The sequence below is a fragment of the Vicugna pacos genome, chromosome 6 (assembly GCF_048564905.1).
Source record: "Vicugna pacos chromosome 6, VicPac4, whole genome shotgun sequence".
NCBI lineage: Eukaryota > Metazoa > Chordata > Mammalia > Artiodactyla > Camelidae > Vicugna > Vicugna pacos.
The window spans coordinates 20632691-20652015 of record NC_132992.1 but is presented as its reverse complement, the minus strand read 5'-3'; the positions used below and the strand labels follow the sequence as shown (position 1 = coordinate 20652015).

Here is a 19325-nt window from a genome sequence, read left to right as displayed (position 1 = left end):
TTTCAAGGAGTGATTGACAACTACATAATTAATGTGACAGATTTTAATATACTTCTATCAAAACTTATAAATCACCAAGGCTTTAGAAAGTTTGAAACAAAAACTATCAAGATTATTTAAATATATATAAATGTATTCAGATCCCACCACTTAATGAGGAGAAAAACATTTTTCAAGTACTTATAGAAACAGTTACAGAAATTGGCTAGATACTCAATCATAGGGAGTCATAATAAATTTCAAGCAAATTATGTCATGAATAGTATTTTGGGGAGGTAGTTAGGACCCTCCCCCAACCATGAATAGTATTTTAAAGCCCCTGTATTATAACCTTTAAAGAGTTAATCCTCAATAACTCTTTTTTGGGGGGAAATTTATAATGGGCATTTCAAAATTTACAGACCTAAACAATATAAGTACCACACGTATTAAAATGTGAGGGTTACATCTGAAGTACATGTAAATTTATGGCAGCAAAAGCATTAAGGAGAAAAAAAAACCTAAAAATTAAATGAGTTGAATTCAACGCAAAAACAGAAGTAGTTATAGCAGTAGTGGTGATAACAGGCGTATGTCTACTATAATAATGATCATGGTACTAATAATAACTAACACTGGAGTGGTTAGTGTTGCTGTTCTAAAGTGTTTGTATATACAAACTCATAATAAACACATCTGTAGATATTATCATTACCATTTTATAAACTGGAAACAGACACAAAATTTCATAACACTTTCAAGATTACTTAGCTAGTGAATAGCTGAGTTCGGGTTAGAACTCAAAAAAATCTGGCTCAGAGAAAGAGGGAGAAAAAGAATAACAGGAAACGTGAAGAATGTAGAAGGGGGAGGGTACAGCTCAAGTGGTAGATTGCATGCTTAGAATGTACAGGGTCCTGGGTTCATTCCCCAGTACTACCTCTAAAAACAAACAAACAAATAAACATAATTACCTCCCACACACACCCCTAAAAAACAAAAAATAAATAAATAAAAATAAAGACAAGAGCAGATAAATGAAATAGAAAATTAAAAAATAATCAGCAAAAAAAAACATACCTAAGATAAACATGCCTCTAGTAATATTAATGAAGAAAAATAGAACAGATAAATAATATCCTAAACATGGACAGTAAATTTTAAAACATATCAAATGTATAGTTTTCTGGAAAATTAATTATAAAAATTGACTCAAGAAGATTTGAAAACCTGAATAAACCAATAACCATTAAATAAGTTGACTAGGTAAACAAAAGTCTCACCACACACCAAAAGAGATGCTGCTATAAGTAAAAAGAGAGTTTAACTAGATTACTACATTCAGGATCACTATATGAAATTGATAATGAAATCAACAAAACCAAAAATTGGTTATTTGAAAAGGGTACTGAAAATAAGACCTGTAGAACAGATCAAGACAGAAAAAGATGGTACAAATTAATACTATCAAGAATGAAAAAGAGAGCATCAGTATATATCCTATAAATAACAATATTAGAGGATAGTTAATGAGGTATTATGAACTAATGTGAAAACATTTGAAAATTTAGAGGAAATGGACAAGATCCTTGAAAAACAGCTCTTTACAAAATTGACACATGAAGATATGGATAATTTGAATAGTTGCATGTCTATTTAAGATATTGAATCTGCAATTTAAAACCTTCCCTTAATGAAATTTTCATGCCCAGATTGTTTCACTGGTGAATTCTTCCAAAGGAAGAAATCCAACCAATCTAACATGAACTCTTTTCAGAGAATTTAAAAGGTGGACACTCTGCCCAAGATATTTTATGACTTTATCCATAAATTGGATAGCAAAACTAAGGATATTAAAAGAAAATTATAGGACAGGCCCTCTTGTTTAAATAGATATAAAAAAAATCTTGAATAAAATGTTAGTAAATCAAATCCAAAGCTAGAAAAAATTATATGCATAATGACCATGTTGGATTTATACTCAAAGTGCAAAGTTATTTTAATATTTAAAAAGCAGTTTGTATAATTCACCACATTTACCAAATATGTAAGAAAAATCCAATAGTCATCTCAATAGATGCAAAGAAAGCATTTGAAGAAATTCAACATGTATTCATTAAGTACAACAAATTCTAAGCAAATTAGGATTAGAAGGTAATTTCCTTGTCATTTTAAGTGAAGTTAGCTAGAAAGAGAAAGAAAAATACCATATGGTATCACTCATATGTGGAATCTAAAAAAGAAGAAGAAGACAAATGAACTTAAATATAAAACAGAAACAGACTCACAGACATAGAATACAAAGTTGTGGTTGCCAGGAGGGCGGGGGGTGAGTAGGGGGTGAGTAGGGACAGACTGGGAGTTCGAGATTTATAGATACTGACAGGTATATATAGAATAGATAAACTAGTTTATACTTATAGCACAGGGAAATATATTCAAGATCTTGCTGAAGTTCACAGTGAAAAAGAATATGAAAACGAATATATGTATATTCATGTATGACTGAAAAACTCTGCTGTACACCAGAAATTAACACAACATTGTAAACTGACTATAACTCAATTAAAAAAAAAAGGAAGGTAATTTCCTTAATCTGATAAAGAGCATCTGCAAAGATCCTATCACAAACATTATACTTAATGGTGAAATCTCAAAAACTTTCCCCCTGAAATCTAGAAGACTGGAACAACCACTATCATCACTTCTATTCAGCTTTTTACTGTAGGTCCTAGTCAATGAAATAAAATGCAAGAAAAGAAAACTGTATAGAAATTGTAAAATGAAGAAATAAAACTGATAAATGATATTAAGACATGATTCTGTATGTAGAAAAATTTAAAAAATCTACAAACTATTAAATGTATTTAGCAAAGTTATTAGATATAAGATTAATATAAAAATTAATTGTATTTCTATATGTCAGCAATAAACATATAAAATGAAATTCTTAAAAAGAAATTTTTAAGTAGCATAAAATACATCAGATTCTTGAAAAAAATCTAACGAAGTATTCACAGGAACCTCTATATATTATTGACAGAAATTACATGATATATATATAAATCCATGCTGATACATTGGAAGGCTCAATGTTTTAAAGGTATCAATTCTTAGATTTATCTAGAATTTCAGTGCTATCCCATTCATAATCCCAGGGGCATTTTTTTTTTCTTTTTAGTGGAAATTGATAAGCTGACTCTAAAATGTATATGGAAATGCAAAGGACTAAGAATAGGCAAGACAATCTATAAGAACTATCTATAAAACTTAGTGGTGTCCACTACCAGATATCAAGACTTACTATAAAAAACTATTATTAGTAAAGCAGTTAAGGTAGTGTGGTATTGGCACAAAAATAGACAAATGGACCAGTGAAACAATAGAGAATCCAGGAACTGACCACATTTATATGGTCACTTGATTTATGACAGAGTTGATATTGTAGTGTAATGTGGGGGAAGGATGGTCTTTTCAATAAATAGTACTGGGTCGGTCGAATAGCCAAAATGGAAAAATTTAACCTTGGCTCCCCTTCCTCACATAATACACAGAATTAAATTCAAGATAGATTATAGATTTAAAATTTAAAGCTAATAAAAATTCTAGAAGAGAACAGGAGAATATCTTCATGATGTGGAGTAGGCAAAGATTTCTTAAACCAGACAACCTCCCCCCAAAAAGCTAACCATAAATGAAAAAGATGATAAATTGGGCTTTATTAAAATTAAAAACTTCTGTTAATCAACATATCAATAATAAGAGAAGAGTTGCATGTACATACCATGCAACTTAGCACCTTATATGTTACCTATAAATGTCTTTTTTATGTATGAGATGTATACAAATACATTCATTGTTTACTATATTGAAAATTGAAAACAAATATTCATCATGATAATAATACCAAAGTATATGTACCATACATACAATGGAATCATATCTAGAAGTTAAAATGAATGAATAAAGCCATATATATCAACATGGATAAATCTCAAAAGCATAATGTGGTGAAAATAAAGCAAGTTGCAAAATAGATCTATTAAGATGCTGTGTTGGGAGTCCTCCAAGACCACCCTGAAGCTTGATGATTCAGTAGAAGGGCTCACGGAACCCAGAAGAGTTGTTATACTCACAGTTACAGTTCAGTACAGCAAAGGACACAGATTAAAATCAGTAAATGGAAAAAGTTCGTGGAGCAAGATGAGGAGACAGCAGATACAAGCATCCATGTGTCTCCTTCCAGGGGAGTTGCATGGAGATGTGCTTAATTCTCCCAGCAAGGAAATGTAACAAACGGGTGAACTGTTGCCAACCAAGGAGGCTCACTTGATCCTTAGCGTCCAGGATTTTTATTGGGGGTCAGTTATGTAGCGTCCACATGTAGTCATGCAGTGGTCAGCAACTCAGACTCTAGGACTGCCCACCTCCACCTAGCAAAACCAAGTAAATCCCTTCACTAGGGCAAATTTATTCAATCAAACTGGTATAGCATGGCCTGAGGGCTCAGAAGTTATTTCTCAGGATAAAGCCAAGGACCAGTCCTGAAAACTAGCCTTTCTTTGGAATGTTCAGGGTTTCAGCAACCCAGAATGTGGAGTTAACTCTTTCCTGCCCAGATGCCATGTATATAAAGTTTAAAGGACTGTGTGTGATTCAATACTATTTATTAATGAATACATAAATCTTCAAGGGGTTGCTTAACACACAATTTAAGATAGAGGTTACTTTAGGATAGGAGGAGAATGCTAGGGAGAGGTACCAAGAAAACTTTAATTGTATCTGTAATGTTTTATTTATTTAGAAGTTCTGAAACAAACATGGTAAAAAATGTTAAAATTTGACAGAGCTCTGGATGATGGGAATATGGATGTTATAGTCTCTATACTTCTCTGTATATATGAAAATATTTAATAATATAAAATTCTGTTAAATTTTTAGAAAATGTAAATCATAGTGCTGCATTTAAAAAAATTTGTGCAAAACTGTCAAGTTAGAACTTCCCACCTCAGGCCCCTTTATCCTATGCTGGTGCTAAGGTTAGTCCCACAGGTTTGGTGGAGGATAAAAGGAAGAGGCATGGAGAGCAGTATTTGACCTTGAAGCAAATCAAATTGTGTGTTTCCGTTCCCTTCTCCCTTCCCCACGTAGAATTAGTCTTAAGCAGAAAAATAGCAAAATAGCAAAAAGGCAGCCTGTGCTATGTGAAGAAGGGGAAAGAGCAGTTGAACCCCTTTGTGTTGAGGATGAGGGTAAATCAGATTGTTCAGATGCTTTTAGCCATAATTTCTAGCTACCATGCTTCTTTCATTTCCTCAGTTTCTCTTTTCCTTCCATAAAGTCAACCAACTTACAGATTTGTTCCTGTGCCTATTACATGCAGGTCTGATATCTTAAGATGCAAAATAAGTGTGGTCTTTTCGCCCCAATATGTTCCTGATAATTAAATCAAAGTAAATAGTTCAAAAACTTTTCCCTGTGTATTGTTTTTGTGGGGAAAGTCTGCCATAAGATTTTTGTCACAATTTGCATACCCCATCCTCCCATCCTCCTGACCCTAGCTCATGTCTCAACAGCTTATAAGTTATCATGTCATGGACCCTCAGTGGATACTTGAGATAATCAAAACTGTAGGTGTTAAATTGAATAATGCAAGAGTCAGTGAATGTGTTAATTGCCAGGTGAATGGTACACAGTAGATACTACCAGCAGATGAAGGCTAGAATAAGAGGTCGCCTCCTGTAGAATAAAATTTCCTTTTCTTTCTTCTCTAGAGTTATTATAGCCAACTGAGATTGATTCATTTTTGTTTATAATAGTAGTAATGACATTAAAAGAATGACATGAAAAATAGAAGCCTCTCTTTAATATAATAGTTGAGAAATTGAAACCCATAAACGAACTTTGAGCTAAGGAAGCAAAAAAGTGACTTATCTTGGTTTGATTTATAGTATAGAATTAAAATAACCACTCTAGTTCTCTTGACTGAAATACCCTTTTAGTTATTGAGAAATGTTATAGTTATGTGTCATTATCCTTTTATTTTCTACTGGTTTTTGAAGTTTGTAGTCTGATGTTTAAGGTGTTTTACGGAATATCTGTCATTCTATATTAAGTTCTATTGTATTATTTAAAGTGAACTGAAAAATGTATCAATAATCTTTTATGATTTGTTTTCCCAACTTGATACTGCCCAGCGACTTTCTAAAGCTAGTGTGTATGGTGCTTCTTTCTTTGTGTGCTCATGTTTAAACTGTTAGGATGAAGCTGTCCTGTTACTAATAGACTCTAAGTTAACAGTTTTCAACCAGCCACCAGGGTGAAAATGAAACATTCAGTTGAATTTTGCTATAGTATAAGGAAATTTGAGGATCCAAACTAAATATAATTACCATATTATTCCCCTTCCTGGAACGGCACAGTTTTAACATTGGGGTTACTGAGACAGAACTGAATTAAAAATCTTTAAATAGGTAAAATGCTTCAGAGATGAAGTCTAATATTTAATTCCTTCTGAAACACATCATGGTTTATACCATGTGGTAACTTTACCCTTATTTCTTTTTTCCCTTATTAAATGCAGTTATTTCCCAAGATCATTCCTTTGACTGATAGCTGTTTTCTGTAAAAAATTTATTTCTGAAAAGACATTATCTTCTCATAGTTTAACCTATCATCTTTACATTTATAAGTCTTAAATCTGTACAGATAGGCCTCACTTTGCACCTAGAGTCCAGTTCTGTGTTTCCATGTGTCTATAAAATCTTTTCATTTGGATATCTTACTGTAATCCTAAACTCGGTATACCTGAAGCAACATTTCATTTCCCATGCCTTCCCAAATGTTCCATTTTGGGTATAGGTACCATTGTTTTTAGTTTCCAGGCTAGCATTATAGAATCATCCTTTGACTCTTTTCACTCCATTGTGACATATATTCAGTTTGTCATTTTTAAATGTATTTGATTCACCTGTTCCTAATATTTCCTCTGATAGCTTCCTAGACTGAATTGTCATAGCTCCTTGCTTAAATATTCACTGAAGTGCTGTGGTAGATAATTTGTTTTTTGTTCTCAGAGAAAAGAAATCTTAACAACCGCCTATGGCCTCGTCCATAAAGTTCAGATTTCCTCTGTCAAATAGAACCAACAATAGCAACCATCTCCATGTTCAGATGTCACTTTCTAGAGTATTGTGTTACAGTACATGTTATTTGTTTACATGTTTGTCTCCTTTACTACACTGAGTTACTGGAGATGGAGATTGTAAGTTTATTTTTGTATCACAGTGCCTAGCATAATACATATCACATACATCAGTGCATCTTTGTTGGATAGATGGATGAAACAGTATTGTAGATACTTTCATATACGTGTCAATTATTCTAACAGTGATCTTATGAAGTGCACATAGGAGGCCTTTTAAAATCTCTAACTTTATAGGTCTTCCGTAATTATTCCCAATTTGTGTGCCCAAACTTCCTCTTTCCACTTTCTAATATAAATCTAGCAGAATTAATCTCTTTACTGTCTCCTGAATACTGTCTTCATTCTTACTTATTTGAATGCTTCTTTCCTTCCTTCTCTCAGTCATGGTCCAACGTATTTGCCTCTTTTTTGAAACCTTCCCTTCTAACTCTAACCTACACTGATTTCTCCCTTGTATAACTTTTTGCAAATATATTGCCTGATAATTATATAATTTAGCAATCTGTTATATTAAAAAGCATTTTGCATTTTTATTTATATAGTCATGTTCATTCACTGCCTGCTGTGAAGTTTGTCTGATGTCTCCAACTTGACTGTCAACTTTATGAAGTTGGCTCTGTCTTTTTCTCTCTTGTTGTCTATGGTAGTGTATAGCATGAGTTACTGTTGTGGTCATCCATTCTTGTTATTGATTTTCTGATTATCTCTGAGTGTCACTAATTATAATATTAAAATTTTATGACTAAATTCAGGCTAATCAGATCATCAAAGACCTCAAAAAAAGAGAGAAGAAACTCTGTAAATTGTTCTCTTGGGATACTAGAATAGTTACAGGTAGATGATTTATTTGGTTAATATACCATGTCTGATAATACTAGTTATCTATATTTTGCAATAACTTTTTTAGACTAATTTTTTAGTCTTCTATATTTTGTAACTCTGATAAAAAATGAAAATGTTTTCTTGGAAGAAATAGCATACCTTGAGAAACTCACTGGTAACTACCATATTAAAATGTTTCTGTATTTAAAACAGCAATTTCACATTACATAAAGATGATTTAACTGTTCCAGGTATTTGCCATAGTAAATACTGTATATTAAGAAGAAGAAAATATAAATTTCTGTAAATCTCCTTTTTCCTTCTTACATTGGCATCATTTATTTTTAATCATTAGAGAAATAGGTAATAATAAAAGCCACCAAAATATTTTATTTTGTATTAACTATCATTCAGGGAATAGAGTATCTTTGTCACAAATAGTGTATCTATTCTTCTCTTGTTACTGTTTTTCCATTTTAACTCTTGTATATCCATTTCTTTTCTCTTTTTGTCAACTTTTCCACTTATTTACTTATTGTACACACAAAACTCTAGAGTAGATTTTAGATGATTTTATGTTCTTTTTATTGGCCCCATTTACTTCAGTCTCCTGTTGTAAACTCTCCCCAACTTAAAAGACTATGTATGATTTTGTTCTTTATTTTCTTGATTGACTTCTTTATAGAGATAGAGTTGATTTACAATATTACATTATTTTCAGGTGTACAACATACTGATTCAAAATTTTTATAGATTGTACTCCATTTAAAGTTATAAAATATTGGCTACATTACCTGTGTTGTAATCCTTGTAGCTTATTTATTTTATACATAGTAGTTTATACCTCTTAATCCCCTGCCGCTAGGGTTGCCTCTCCTCCTTTTCTCTCCCTACTGGTAACCACTAGTTTGTTCTCCACATCTGTGAGTCTTTCTGTCTTGTTATATTCATTTGTTGGTTTTATTTTTTTAGATTCCACATGTAAGTGCTAACATACAGTATTTGTCTTTGTCTTGACTTACTTCACTATGCGTAATACCCGCCAGGTCCATCCATGTTGTTGCAAATGGCAAAATTTCATTCTTTTTTGTGGTTGAGTAGTATTCCATTGTATGTATATGTGTGTGTGTGTGTGTGTGTGTGTGTGTGTATATATATATATACCACATCCTTTACGTCCATTCATCTGTTGATGGACACTTAGGTTGCTTCTATGTCTTGGCAATTGTAAATAATGCTGCTATGAACATTGGGGTGCTTATATCTTTTTTTAATTAGTGTTTTCATTTTTTACTAATATATACTAGGAAACTGCTGAATCATATGGTAGTTCTGTTTTTAGTTTTTTGAGAAACCTCTATACTGTTTTCCTTAGTGGCTGTACCAATTTACATTCCCACCAACAGTGTTCAAGGGTCCCCTTTTCTCACATCCTCTCCAACATCTGTTATTTGTGTTCTTTTTAATGATAGCCATTCTGACAGGTGTGAGGTGATAGATAACATTGTGGTTTTAATTTACATTTCTTTGATGATTAGTGATGTTGAGCATCTTTTCATGTGCCTATTGGCCATTCATATGTCTACTTTGGAAAAATGTTTATTCAGTCCATTTTTTTAATCGGGTTGTTTAGTTTTTTGGTAGTAGTTGTATGAGTTGTCCATATATTTTGGGTATTTTCTGATTGACTCTTTACATAACAATTAGAAATATATTGGCCTGATGATGTGACGAAACCATCTATAGAACTGATCAGTACCCCCATTAATTCCCTCTGTTTGTACTTAACCTTTCTTTGCAAGCAAAGGAAGTTGCTAATTTTTTTCCTGGTTGTCTTATTGCAATGTGAATTTTAAAAATATAATTCCAGAGACTTTAGACCTACCACAGAAAGTTTTTTATAATTTCTAAAAGTTTTAAACTTTAACACCATCAGTAAGTTACTCTTATTCATATTTTAGGAATTGGAATAAAATTTACTTTTATGCTACTTAAATTTAATGTCCAGGTAGATTTTCACTTGCGTTTGTGAGACAGAACGTGTACAAAATAACAGCCTCGTGTAGGTCAACTTTCTGAAACTTTCTCTGTGATTGACTTTTAAAAATCTGGTTCAGGAAATGAGAAAGAATAAATCAGAATTATTTGGGATGTTTTTTCAAAACACATAACCACTAAGGATTCTGATAGTTTACTCTCTCTGCCCTCCCTCCTTGGAAATCCATGGCTATAGTGAATCGTTATTACTGAAGAAACTTGAGATAGCCCTCAAGTATGTTAGTTTTTCTTGGTATCCAAAAAGAAACTAGCCTACAAAGTACTCATTTATTTTGATAAGAAAAGTTATCAAAATTATTCATAGAAACTGGCATTTCACAAAGCAATAAATGACTACAAATTTCAAGTATTTATTGTCTCTAGTAATAAAATTATTCTTCTCCTAAAGTGTTAAATTAGACAAATACTTATATCAGAGAAGTTGTTGGTTATTAGGAAACCAATTCTGTAAATGATGCTCTTTTCTTTAAGAAAACATTCAAACCTTAAGTAGCAAGTACTAAAATTAAAACAGAAGAGAAAGTCTTAAATAAAAGCTATTTTCAATCTTCATTCTTTTTTCCTTTTGTCTTGGATAATGTTCACAAAGTGTATCTTTTTTATAATGAGTACGCTGAATGTTGCCAGGTTTCACTTGTCTACTTTCTGGTCTACTTTCAGTATAGGTCCCTTCTTTTCTTCTCTTTACTCTTGAATTAATCCTCTACCTACTTCACAGGCCGATTCTTTGATGAAAATGAATCCCCTGTTGATCCGCAGCATGGCTCTAAACTGGCGGATTATAATGGGGATGATGGTAACGTAGGTGAGTATGAGGCAGACAAGCAGGCTGAACTGGCTTACAATGAGGAAGAAGATGGTGATGGTGGAGAGGAAGACGTCCAAGGTGAGCGTGGGCCTGGCCTCCATGCTGTGACCGTGAAACCCACCTCCTACTTTTTTGGTTGAATTTGTGTAGAATTTTCCCCACTTATCATTAGCAGTACAATCTTAATACAGAGAGGTTCTGTGCAGTTTTTCAGTTTTATTTGAAAAAAACATTTTATGATAGTGGTATTTGCAGATCTGTAAATTAATCATTTTAGTTATTTCCATTTTTCGTTATTTTATATGTATTAATGAATATAGTTACAATTTGAAACTCAGAATCTTCAGAAATTTTAGAAATAAATTGTTTAAGATGGCTTTAGACTTCACCTGAGGCAAATACTCCCAGAAAATAGTTCTTTTCCAATTTCTCATCTGAAAGCATTTCAGTATTCCAGGTACAGATACTGACCAGACAGCCACAAAGGGATTGGTCTCCTCCACCCTGGGGATAAGATTACTTCACTACTGATACATCACACAAAGGCTATTTTTGACGCTATTTTTCTGAGACCCGTAAAATTTAGATTTAACAATCAGTTTGTGAAGATTTGCCTGCTTCATGTTTAATACACAGATTCAACATATTTTCCTTGCTAACTGTGTTACTTCTGAGCTTTTTGAGCTTTTAACTCAGTGAAAGTTCAGAATCTATTTGTGTGCACGCAGCCCTACCCATGCATGCATATCAGAGTATGTTGCTTTATTACAAGTTTTTAGGCCTGTTTTCTGCCTGCTTATATTGTCTAGTAGTATTTGTGGAACTTTTTCTCTTTTCTATAAAAATTGATTATGAACTTAATGTATGATGTATTAGATTTTATAATATGTTGCATGAGATATTTTTCAGTATAACCTGTCTTGATTTCTTAACGCCTTTTAAAGTAATTAAATTTTATTTAAGTTCATGACAAGAATTGTTTTTATAAAACTCAGAAGAAAACATAGTTGTCCTAGAATACTACATTGTTAAAAGAAAAAGGGAAACTAGAGACTCTGACTTCCACCTAGGAATTGTTTTGATAGTACATTATAGTTTTGGAAGAATGGTTATTGGGAATAGAAAGAGATTAATAAATGCTAGGAGTTATATAAGGATATGTTAATGAGAACTTCTCACTTTTTGGTACCATTAAAAAAATTATACTCATCTGTTTTCTACAGTGTCATCCATTTTTCATAAATTTGACCATTTCTTTCTCATTGCTTTTGTAATTTGTTTGGATCATGTTTATTTGCGATTACTTACAACGTTTTAAGGCTTTTTCATGCATGCATATCATATCACCAATTAGACTGTAAGCTCTTGGAGGGCAGGAATTTTCATTTGCTTTCTATTTTGTTTGTATCATTTTCTGCCTTCATAGTCACCTCTCTCCCCACAATTGTACTTAGCATACATAGGGCCCTTGGTAAATACTGTTAACTGACCATTTTACGCCTTTCTCATTGAGTTTATTTTTTTTTCCTCTCTCTCATTGAGCTTTTATTCTTATAACTGTGACTAGGGTAATAACCTTTAACTTCTGATCTTATAATCTTGCTTGGTTTACACCTTAATCATTCTCTAGTTTTCTTTCCTAGGGCCTTATATCATCTCATTGGGTAATGTTGAGATTAGAGCAGTTAATTTCAGTGATCATTGAAAATCATTTCTTCTGTTTGGCTTATCTTAATATTGGTGACTTTCATCACAACTTCAGTTTAATATTTTTATGATTTTAATCCATAGTAGGTGCATTTGTCTTCAGTGCCTTCTCTCTCTCTTTCCTGTACTCTTCTCCCTCTCCCACCCTAGTTCTCATTGCCACTTTCCGCTTTAGGTCCCCAGTACCCTCATGCTGCCCTGCTTTTCTTTTCACAAGAAAATAAATCCATGGATTCTAAGGATTAGAAGATAATGACCTAAGATGATAACCTCAATGAAGTAGGGAAGGGATGGTTAAATTTGGGGGTTTCCTCATCTGCAAGTGAATCTTACTTGAGCTGGTGGTTGCCATTTAACATTTTTTATCCCATTTTGAGGTTCACTAGATGATAGCAGCAGCAGGATAGGGCATCTACCAAGAGACTCCCTTGTTGCAGGATACAGAAAGATGCAAGAACATCAGCTCCAGCAAATAAAGAGGGAGAAGTTAGAGTGAGCTGACTAAAAAGTAGTACTGGAGACTCAAATAATTTTAAACATGTTTTTAGAGATTCTTTAGGTATAGTATAACTGTCCAAAAAGTGGGAAAGGAGGATTATGGCTCTTGCCTAGTTTATCAACAATATATATTTCAAATGTTTATTATTAAGTTAGAATATTTGGAATTTAAAAGCATTTCTTCATAGCTTCAGTGTAGAAATAATGGCTGAGTTCCCAGGCCAGTTTGCACTTGCAGTCAGAGCAGGTGGTAGAGTACAGTGGAAAAAAACATTAGCCTGAGAGTTAGGAGGCCAGCTGTGTATTTCCTTTCACGTCATTTGTACCCTCTGGGCCACTATTTCTTCATCTGTAATGTGAGAGTGTTAAAATAGAATAGATGGTCCTTCTCAGTTCTAAAATTCTGTTGTCACATTCACAGTGGAATCACTATAACACAAGTATTAGGGACAAATGTGTTTCATATTTCAGCATGCCTGAAACACCGTCTTCCCGCAAACCCTGGAAAGAAAGTGGAAACTTAACTGCCACCATTGAAACTCTGCAGCCAGAGATCTCAAAAACTGAGGCATGCACTTCAGAAGCACTATTAAGGTTCCAGCAGTAGAGGCTCTGCTCTGCTCTCCCCAGTATTAGGGATTATTAGGAGCAGCTTTGTTTTTTGTTTTTTTCCTCAAGCTATTGGGTTCCTAGGATTAGAGATTCCAGCTTCAGGACTGAGGTCTAGCTTCAGCTAAGGACACTGACGTTGGTCTCCAAAATTCTGGATTATCAGATGGAGACTTTGGCATCATCTCTGCCAATAGGGAACTGAAGAATTCCAGCTTTATCTCTGTTGCCTGTTCATGTATATTGATCATTTGGGTCAGTACTGCCTGCAGAGTGTTTTCTTGTAGAATTAAATGAAGCCTGTTTTCTTGTGTTTACAATCCTGTTTTATTTTGATTTTTAATTCCTGATTTCCTGAGGCATCCTAAAAGAAATATTATTTTATTTACATTGGTGTAAACATTTTTTTCTTGACTTCTTTTCGTGAACCAACAAAAAAGTTAACTAAAAGATGAACTCTGAAAATGCTACACATCTGATGGATATGTCTTTTAATTCATCCTTTATTATAATAAGGATATAGATGTTTACAAATCCCCTTTACTCTTACCTTTAATCCTATAGAAGTTGCAACTTTATTTAATAGAAAGTGAAATGCACATTATTAAGTATATCTCTGGAAGGAAGTTTAGCATAGTGCTTAAGTGCCTGGGTTCTGGAGCCAACCTTCCTAAATTTGAATCTCAGCTTTCCCACTTACTAGCTCTGTGACCTTGTGAATTACCTAACCTCTATGCCTCAATATCCTCATCTGTACAATAGGGAAAGATATAGTTACCTAACTCAACAACTCTTATGTGGATTATGCGACTTAAATATTTGTTCAGCACTTACAGCAGAGTCTTTCAAACTGTAGACACTATATAAATGTTTGTTGAATAAAATAATTTTTTTAAAGTAAAAGCAAGTATAGATTTCTTCCCCTGTGTTGCCTGCTTAAGAGAATAATTGCACTTTGACCTGTGGATTAATTTGTACATTTTAGTGGAGCCTCACTGCTTTATTTCCCCCAGGGCGTTTGCTTGGTAGAGCTTGCTTTATGCATGGGATCCTTTCTTGACTTAAGAGGAAATATAGGAATTAATTGATAAATTATAAACATCTTTATATTCCCTTTAATAATCATTTTATGTGTATGAGCTATTTACAGACTTTCTACTTTGTAAAATGAAATAAAATATCAGTGCAAATAATTATATTTAGTGGTTATCTGTTATTCTGTATCAGATTTGATTAGGTAATTTTGTCATACTTTACAGATAAATGCAAAGAGGTTGTTGGTAAAAACCTGAATTCTGGTTAGAATAGCTACACTGAAAGTGGAATCTAGTTAATGTAAATGATAGCTCAATGTAAGAAAAAGACAATCAGAAGTCCTATGAAAGTCAGAATAGCAATGTGAAAGCACCGTATTACAACTTTGCTAAAGAGCATAAATAAGTAAAACCAACAAATTCCTTCTTGTATTTACAGAGGACTTTGGAAGTAAATACTGCCTTCCTATGTATTAATTTACTTTGAGGTAGGAGAAACAGTTGTTACTCCTGTTCTACCGAGAAGGTAGTTAGAGATCTAAAGAAGTTTAGGAACTGGATTGTGTTTGTTAAGTGCCTGAGCCAGGACTAGAATTCAGTTTTTCTGTTCCTAGACCTTTGCTCCTATCTTGTTTTCTCTTTACAATCATTTATTTAAAAATCCCAAAAAGTAACAGCAATTTTTTCCTTTTCATAAATTGCCTGTTAAATTTCTAGAAATTCTCTTTTACATAGTAGCTTTTCCCACTGCTCCATGGTGATTATATTCATTTAATCACTAAGTCCTGAAAGATAGGTTTATAGTCAATAAGGTGAGGTCTCATAATGTGAATCCTGAGGAGAGCTTTCTGGAGAGGTGTCAGTGATTATTTTCCTTTTTAAAACCAAAGGTAATTTTTTAATGGACAAAGAGTTCTTTGATAAGAAAATGATTAGTATATTTTCAAAATACAGGTGTGATTATGGATTTAATTTCAGCCTTTACACGTAACAGATTTGGGGTTATCATACCTACTGAATTACAATATTAAAAATATGAGATCAGTTTGCTAGGATATGCAGAATGATTGTCTGCAATTCTAAAGAAGAATTTCTGTAAGTTTAATAGGAAAGTTATTCAAGGGTAAAGGATAAGGGAAAGTTGGTTTGTTCGACATTTTTAATGACCAAATGTAAAAAAGAAATAAGAACACATCTTTATTGAGCGTTAATACATAGTACATATACCACATGGCATCTTTCTTGAACAAAATTTTACCATAGGATACGTTATAGAAGCTGAGAGTGGAAAACCTACTGAACCCAAAACAATAGATTTCAGAAAGCTATAATATACATGTGAATTTGAATTCCAACATATAATTTTCTTTAAATTATATAAAATTTTATTTTCAGACAGTTATGGTAGGAACACTTCAATCTATCAAAAAATATTGGGTAATTGTAACTGTGAACCAAAGAGTAATAAAAGTCATTTTTAAGGCTGTGGAGGAGCCAAAAGATGTCATCAAAAACCATGTACTAAAAAAGAAGCCTCCTAGGCTCTGATTAAAATGCTAATTTCAATACTCTAAGCAGTCTTATTTCAAAAACCTCTAGTTAGAAATACAAAATTAGGAAAGAATGTTTTTTAGCAGTTAAGCTGAGAGTAGTGAAGTGACAGGTGATAGCCAAGAAGGACCCAGAAAAACCTGTCAATAACCAGATAAAATTCCAAAGCACTATATGGAGTCATTTAATATAGCTAAGTGACCTTGAGGATCTTACTGTCTAGCAATATTAATCCTTTTCTTTTTGGTAAAGAAAAGGTTACATTTCGGTTAGTATACTCCATTTAGGAAGTTGCTGGTAAGCTCTTTGCAGAAAAGCAAAGAAATTCACTGAAGTGTTAAATTTGGGGATTATAAGTAACTTATTTTCTAATTTTTACATGATGACTATGGATCATTTTTATAATTAGAAAAAAATTGGTTTTTAAAGACATGAAAATGTATAAAGAACAATTTCTACCGAAGCTTTAAGGGACTTTCATCTATATAGAAACAATATATTTATATAAAAGGAACAACTCCTCAATGCTTGTGAGTTCCTAAAGCTTTGCTAACCATATTCTAGCTCTACTTGTTTCTTTCATCCTCTTTCTTCTTTTCCCTTCTTTTCTTCCTTCCTTCCTTCCTCCTCCCCTGCCTCCCATCCTTCCTTCCTCTCTCTTTCTTCTTTCTCTCTCCCACCCTCCCTCCCTTTTTCTCTTCCTTCTCTATCATCAAAAGATTTATTAAAAATAAGTTATCTTCCAAAATAGTTATGGACTTTTCACTCATTAGCCAAGCAACTAAGAAACAGAACACTATTTGAACACTAGCTGCAGGAGGTGTAAAAGAACAAGTTGAAAACTACATTAAGGCTGAGGAGGGAAAAAAAGACATTCTTTGACTGAATTTCTGCAAGTGATTTTAAAAATAATATTCTTGATACCTAATTATTTTCCTTACAGATGATGAAGAACGAGAACTTCAAATGGATCCTGCAGACTATGGAAAACAACGTTTCAATGATGTCCTTTAAGCCGTAAAGGAAAAACTTCAGAATACCTAAAGTGCTGTAAAATGGCATCATTTCTACTTTGTCGACTTTGACTCTTGTTGTAAAGATCAGTTGTATCAGTTGTAAAGATACATTGAGATAGATTTAAGGAAAAATTTTAATGAAGGAATGTACCCATGTACATACGTGAACTTTTCATATTGTATTATTAAAGCAGAGACTTTTGGGGTTGTGTTACAGTTGAGCCAAAAACAAAGTAAGCAAAACTGTAATCTTTGCATTTAAAGCAAACTAATGTATATTTTACATTTTATGGAGCCTAATTCTTTCCACAAATGGACAAACAGGAGAAAATGGTTGTACAGTTTATATGTTGCACATAGCATAACCATAGTGAGAACAGTTATTCAGCTGAAAAACTTTTTATAACTAATATATTCTTGTTAGCCCAACAGGTATTCTGTTTTATCTACCCTTCATCTCATACTCTTCAGGAGTTATACCTAAAATAACTACATAAAAGAGAGGGGAACCCAGAAAACAAACACTGGGCAGCTGTGTGTAAAATCACTTCCCTACTCCTTTTCATTTTACATGAGTACTGACGTGTTTTGGCAGATAAGCTTTCAGCTGAGGCCTGATGGAAGTTGAGATAGCCTGCGAAGATATAACAATATTTATGATTTATACCTTGCTTAGTTCATGAAATTGTGAAATGTATGATTGACAATATATTTTCAATTTTTATTTTTTCACATAATACCAGTGCTGTTTAACTATAACCAGTACTGGCTAAAATTTTTATATTTTCAGAGTTCAAGTTGGTGAAGATACTAATTATTTAAATGCTGGATTCTGAAAGAGGCTAAATCAACTTTGAAATGAATTTGCAACCAGTATTTCAAAGCTTCTCTGGTAGTTTTAGTGATCTTATTTGACTAGACTTTTGGAAGTACTAAATAAGGAATTTTAACAGATTTTTATTAGTGCACAGATAAATAGAAGTACAATGAGGTCTACAGCCATTTTATTAAAATAGCTTAAAAGTTTGTAATAAAGAGGAAAAATCTTTGTGTTTAATTTGTAGTCAAGAACCCATAAACCTCATATTTGCTAGACTTAAAAAATTATTTTAAATATATTTGTCTTTTTTGACACTCTTCAGTAGAATACATAAGCTAGCTAATCCCTGTTTTCTGATTGAAAACACTTTTAAATCTTACCCCCCTTCCCCTGAATAAAAGATTTGCTCATGAGAAATTTAAGCTTGCTAATAACTCTGTTTTTCAGAAGGGCTACAGTTAATTGCACATAAACATGAGATTTTTTTTTCCTGTACTCAGGTTCTAGTCAAAATCCAAACTTATAGAGGTTTAAAAAAAAAAAGGTTGTTCACTTATTAGAGGTGCAAAGTTCTTAGATTTCCGTTTGAAATCATTTAGCAACCAAGAAAAGATGTAGTGATTTACTAAAATTATTTTTTTCTACCATATCAAAGTAAGTAATTCATGCCTTTGCTATAAGTAGAGTCAGGCCTATAATGAATAGGTGTGACAGTTCACAGAATTTTTGTAAATGGAGTTAAAGGGAACTGATGTACACTTTTTGGAAGTTAGGATAGGAAGATGAATCTAAAACATATCCCTAGTAATACTTGATATTTAATACTGTAAAATCTTTACAAATGAAAACCATGAAATTTCCTGCCTTTGTTCCTTTATCATGAAAACAATCATTTGCTTATATGGTAGCTATTACTTACACAGCAAAATTTCTTCAATTAGCAGTCTAAACATTTTATAAACTGAGAAATCTTGGACCAATTGATAATATTTCTGACTGTATTAACATTTTAGTGCTATAAAATACTATGAATCTCTTAAAATTCTGACATTCTACAATCTATATTAGACATGCTGGTTTTATAATGTTTTACTTCTGCCTTAAGATTTAGGTTTTTTAAATGTATTTTTGCCCTGAATTAAGTGTTAATTTGATGGACACTCTGCTTTTAAAATCATCACTTACTGGGTTCTAATAAATTAAAAACTAAACTTGT

General features: G+C 32.7%; 1 protein-coding gene across 2 annotated transcripts in view; it reads left to right on the top strand.

The window, feature by feature from the left end:
* Positions 1–19325, top strand: part of GOLM2 (golgi membrane protein 2) — an 85814-nt gene extending 66489 nt beyond the window's left edge. Inside the window, exons 9-10 of one of the 2 annotated variants that reach the window (XM_072962566.1) lie at positions 10785–10952; positions 17217–19325. In XM_072962566.1, coding sequence (XP_072818667.1) covers positions 10785–10952; positions 17217–17287 — 239 coding nt within the window. In that variant the 3' untranslated portion in view covers positions 17288–19325. The remainder of the gene's footprint in view (positions 1–10784; positions 10953–17216) is intronic. The other variant, XM_072962567.1, reaches the window with a different exon arrangement.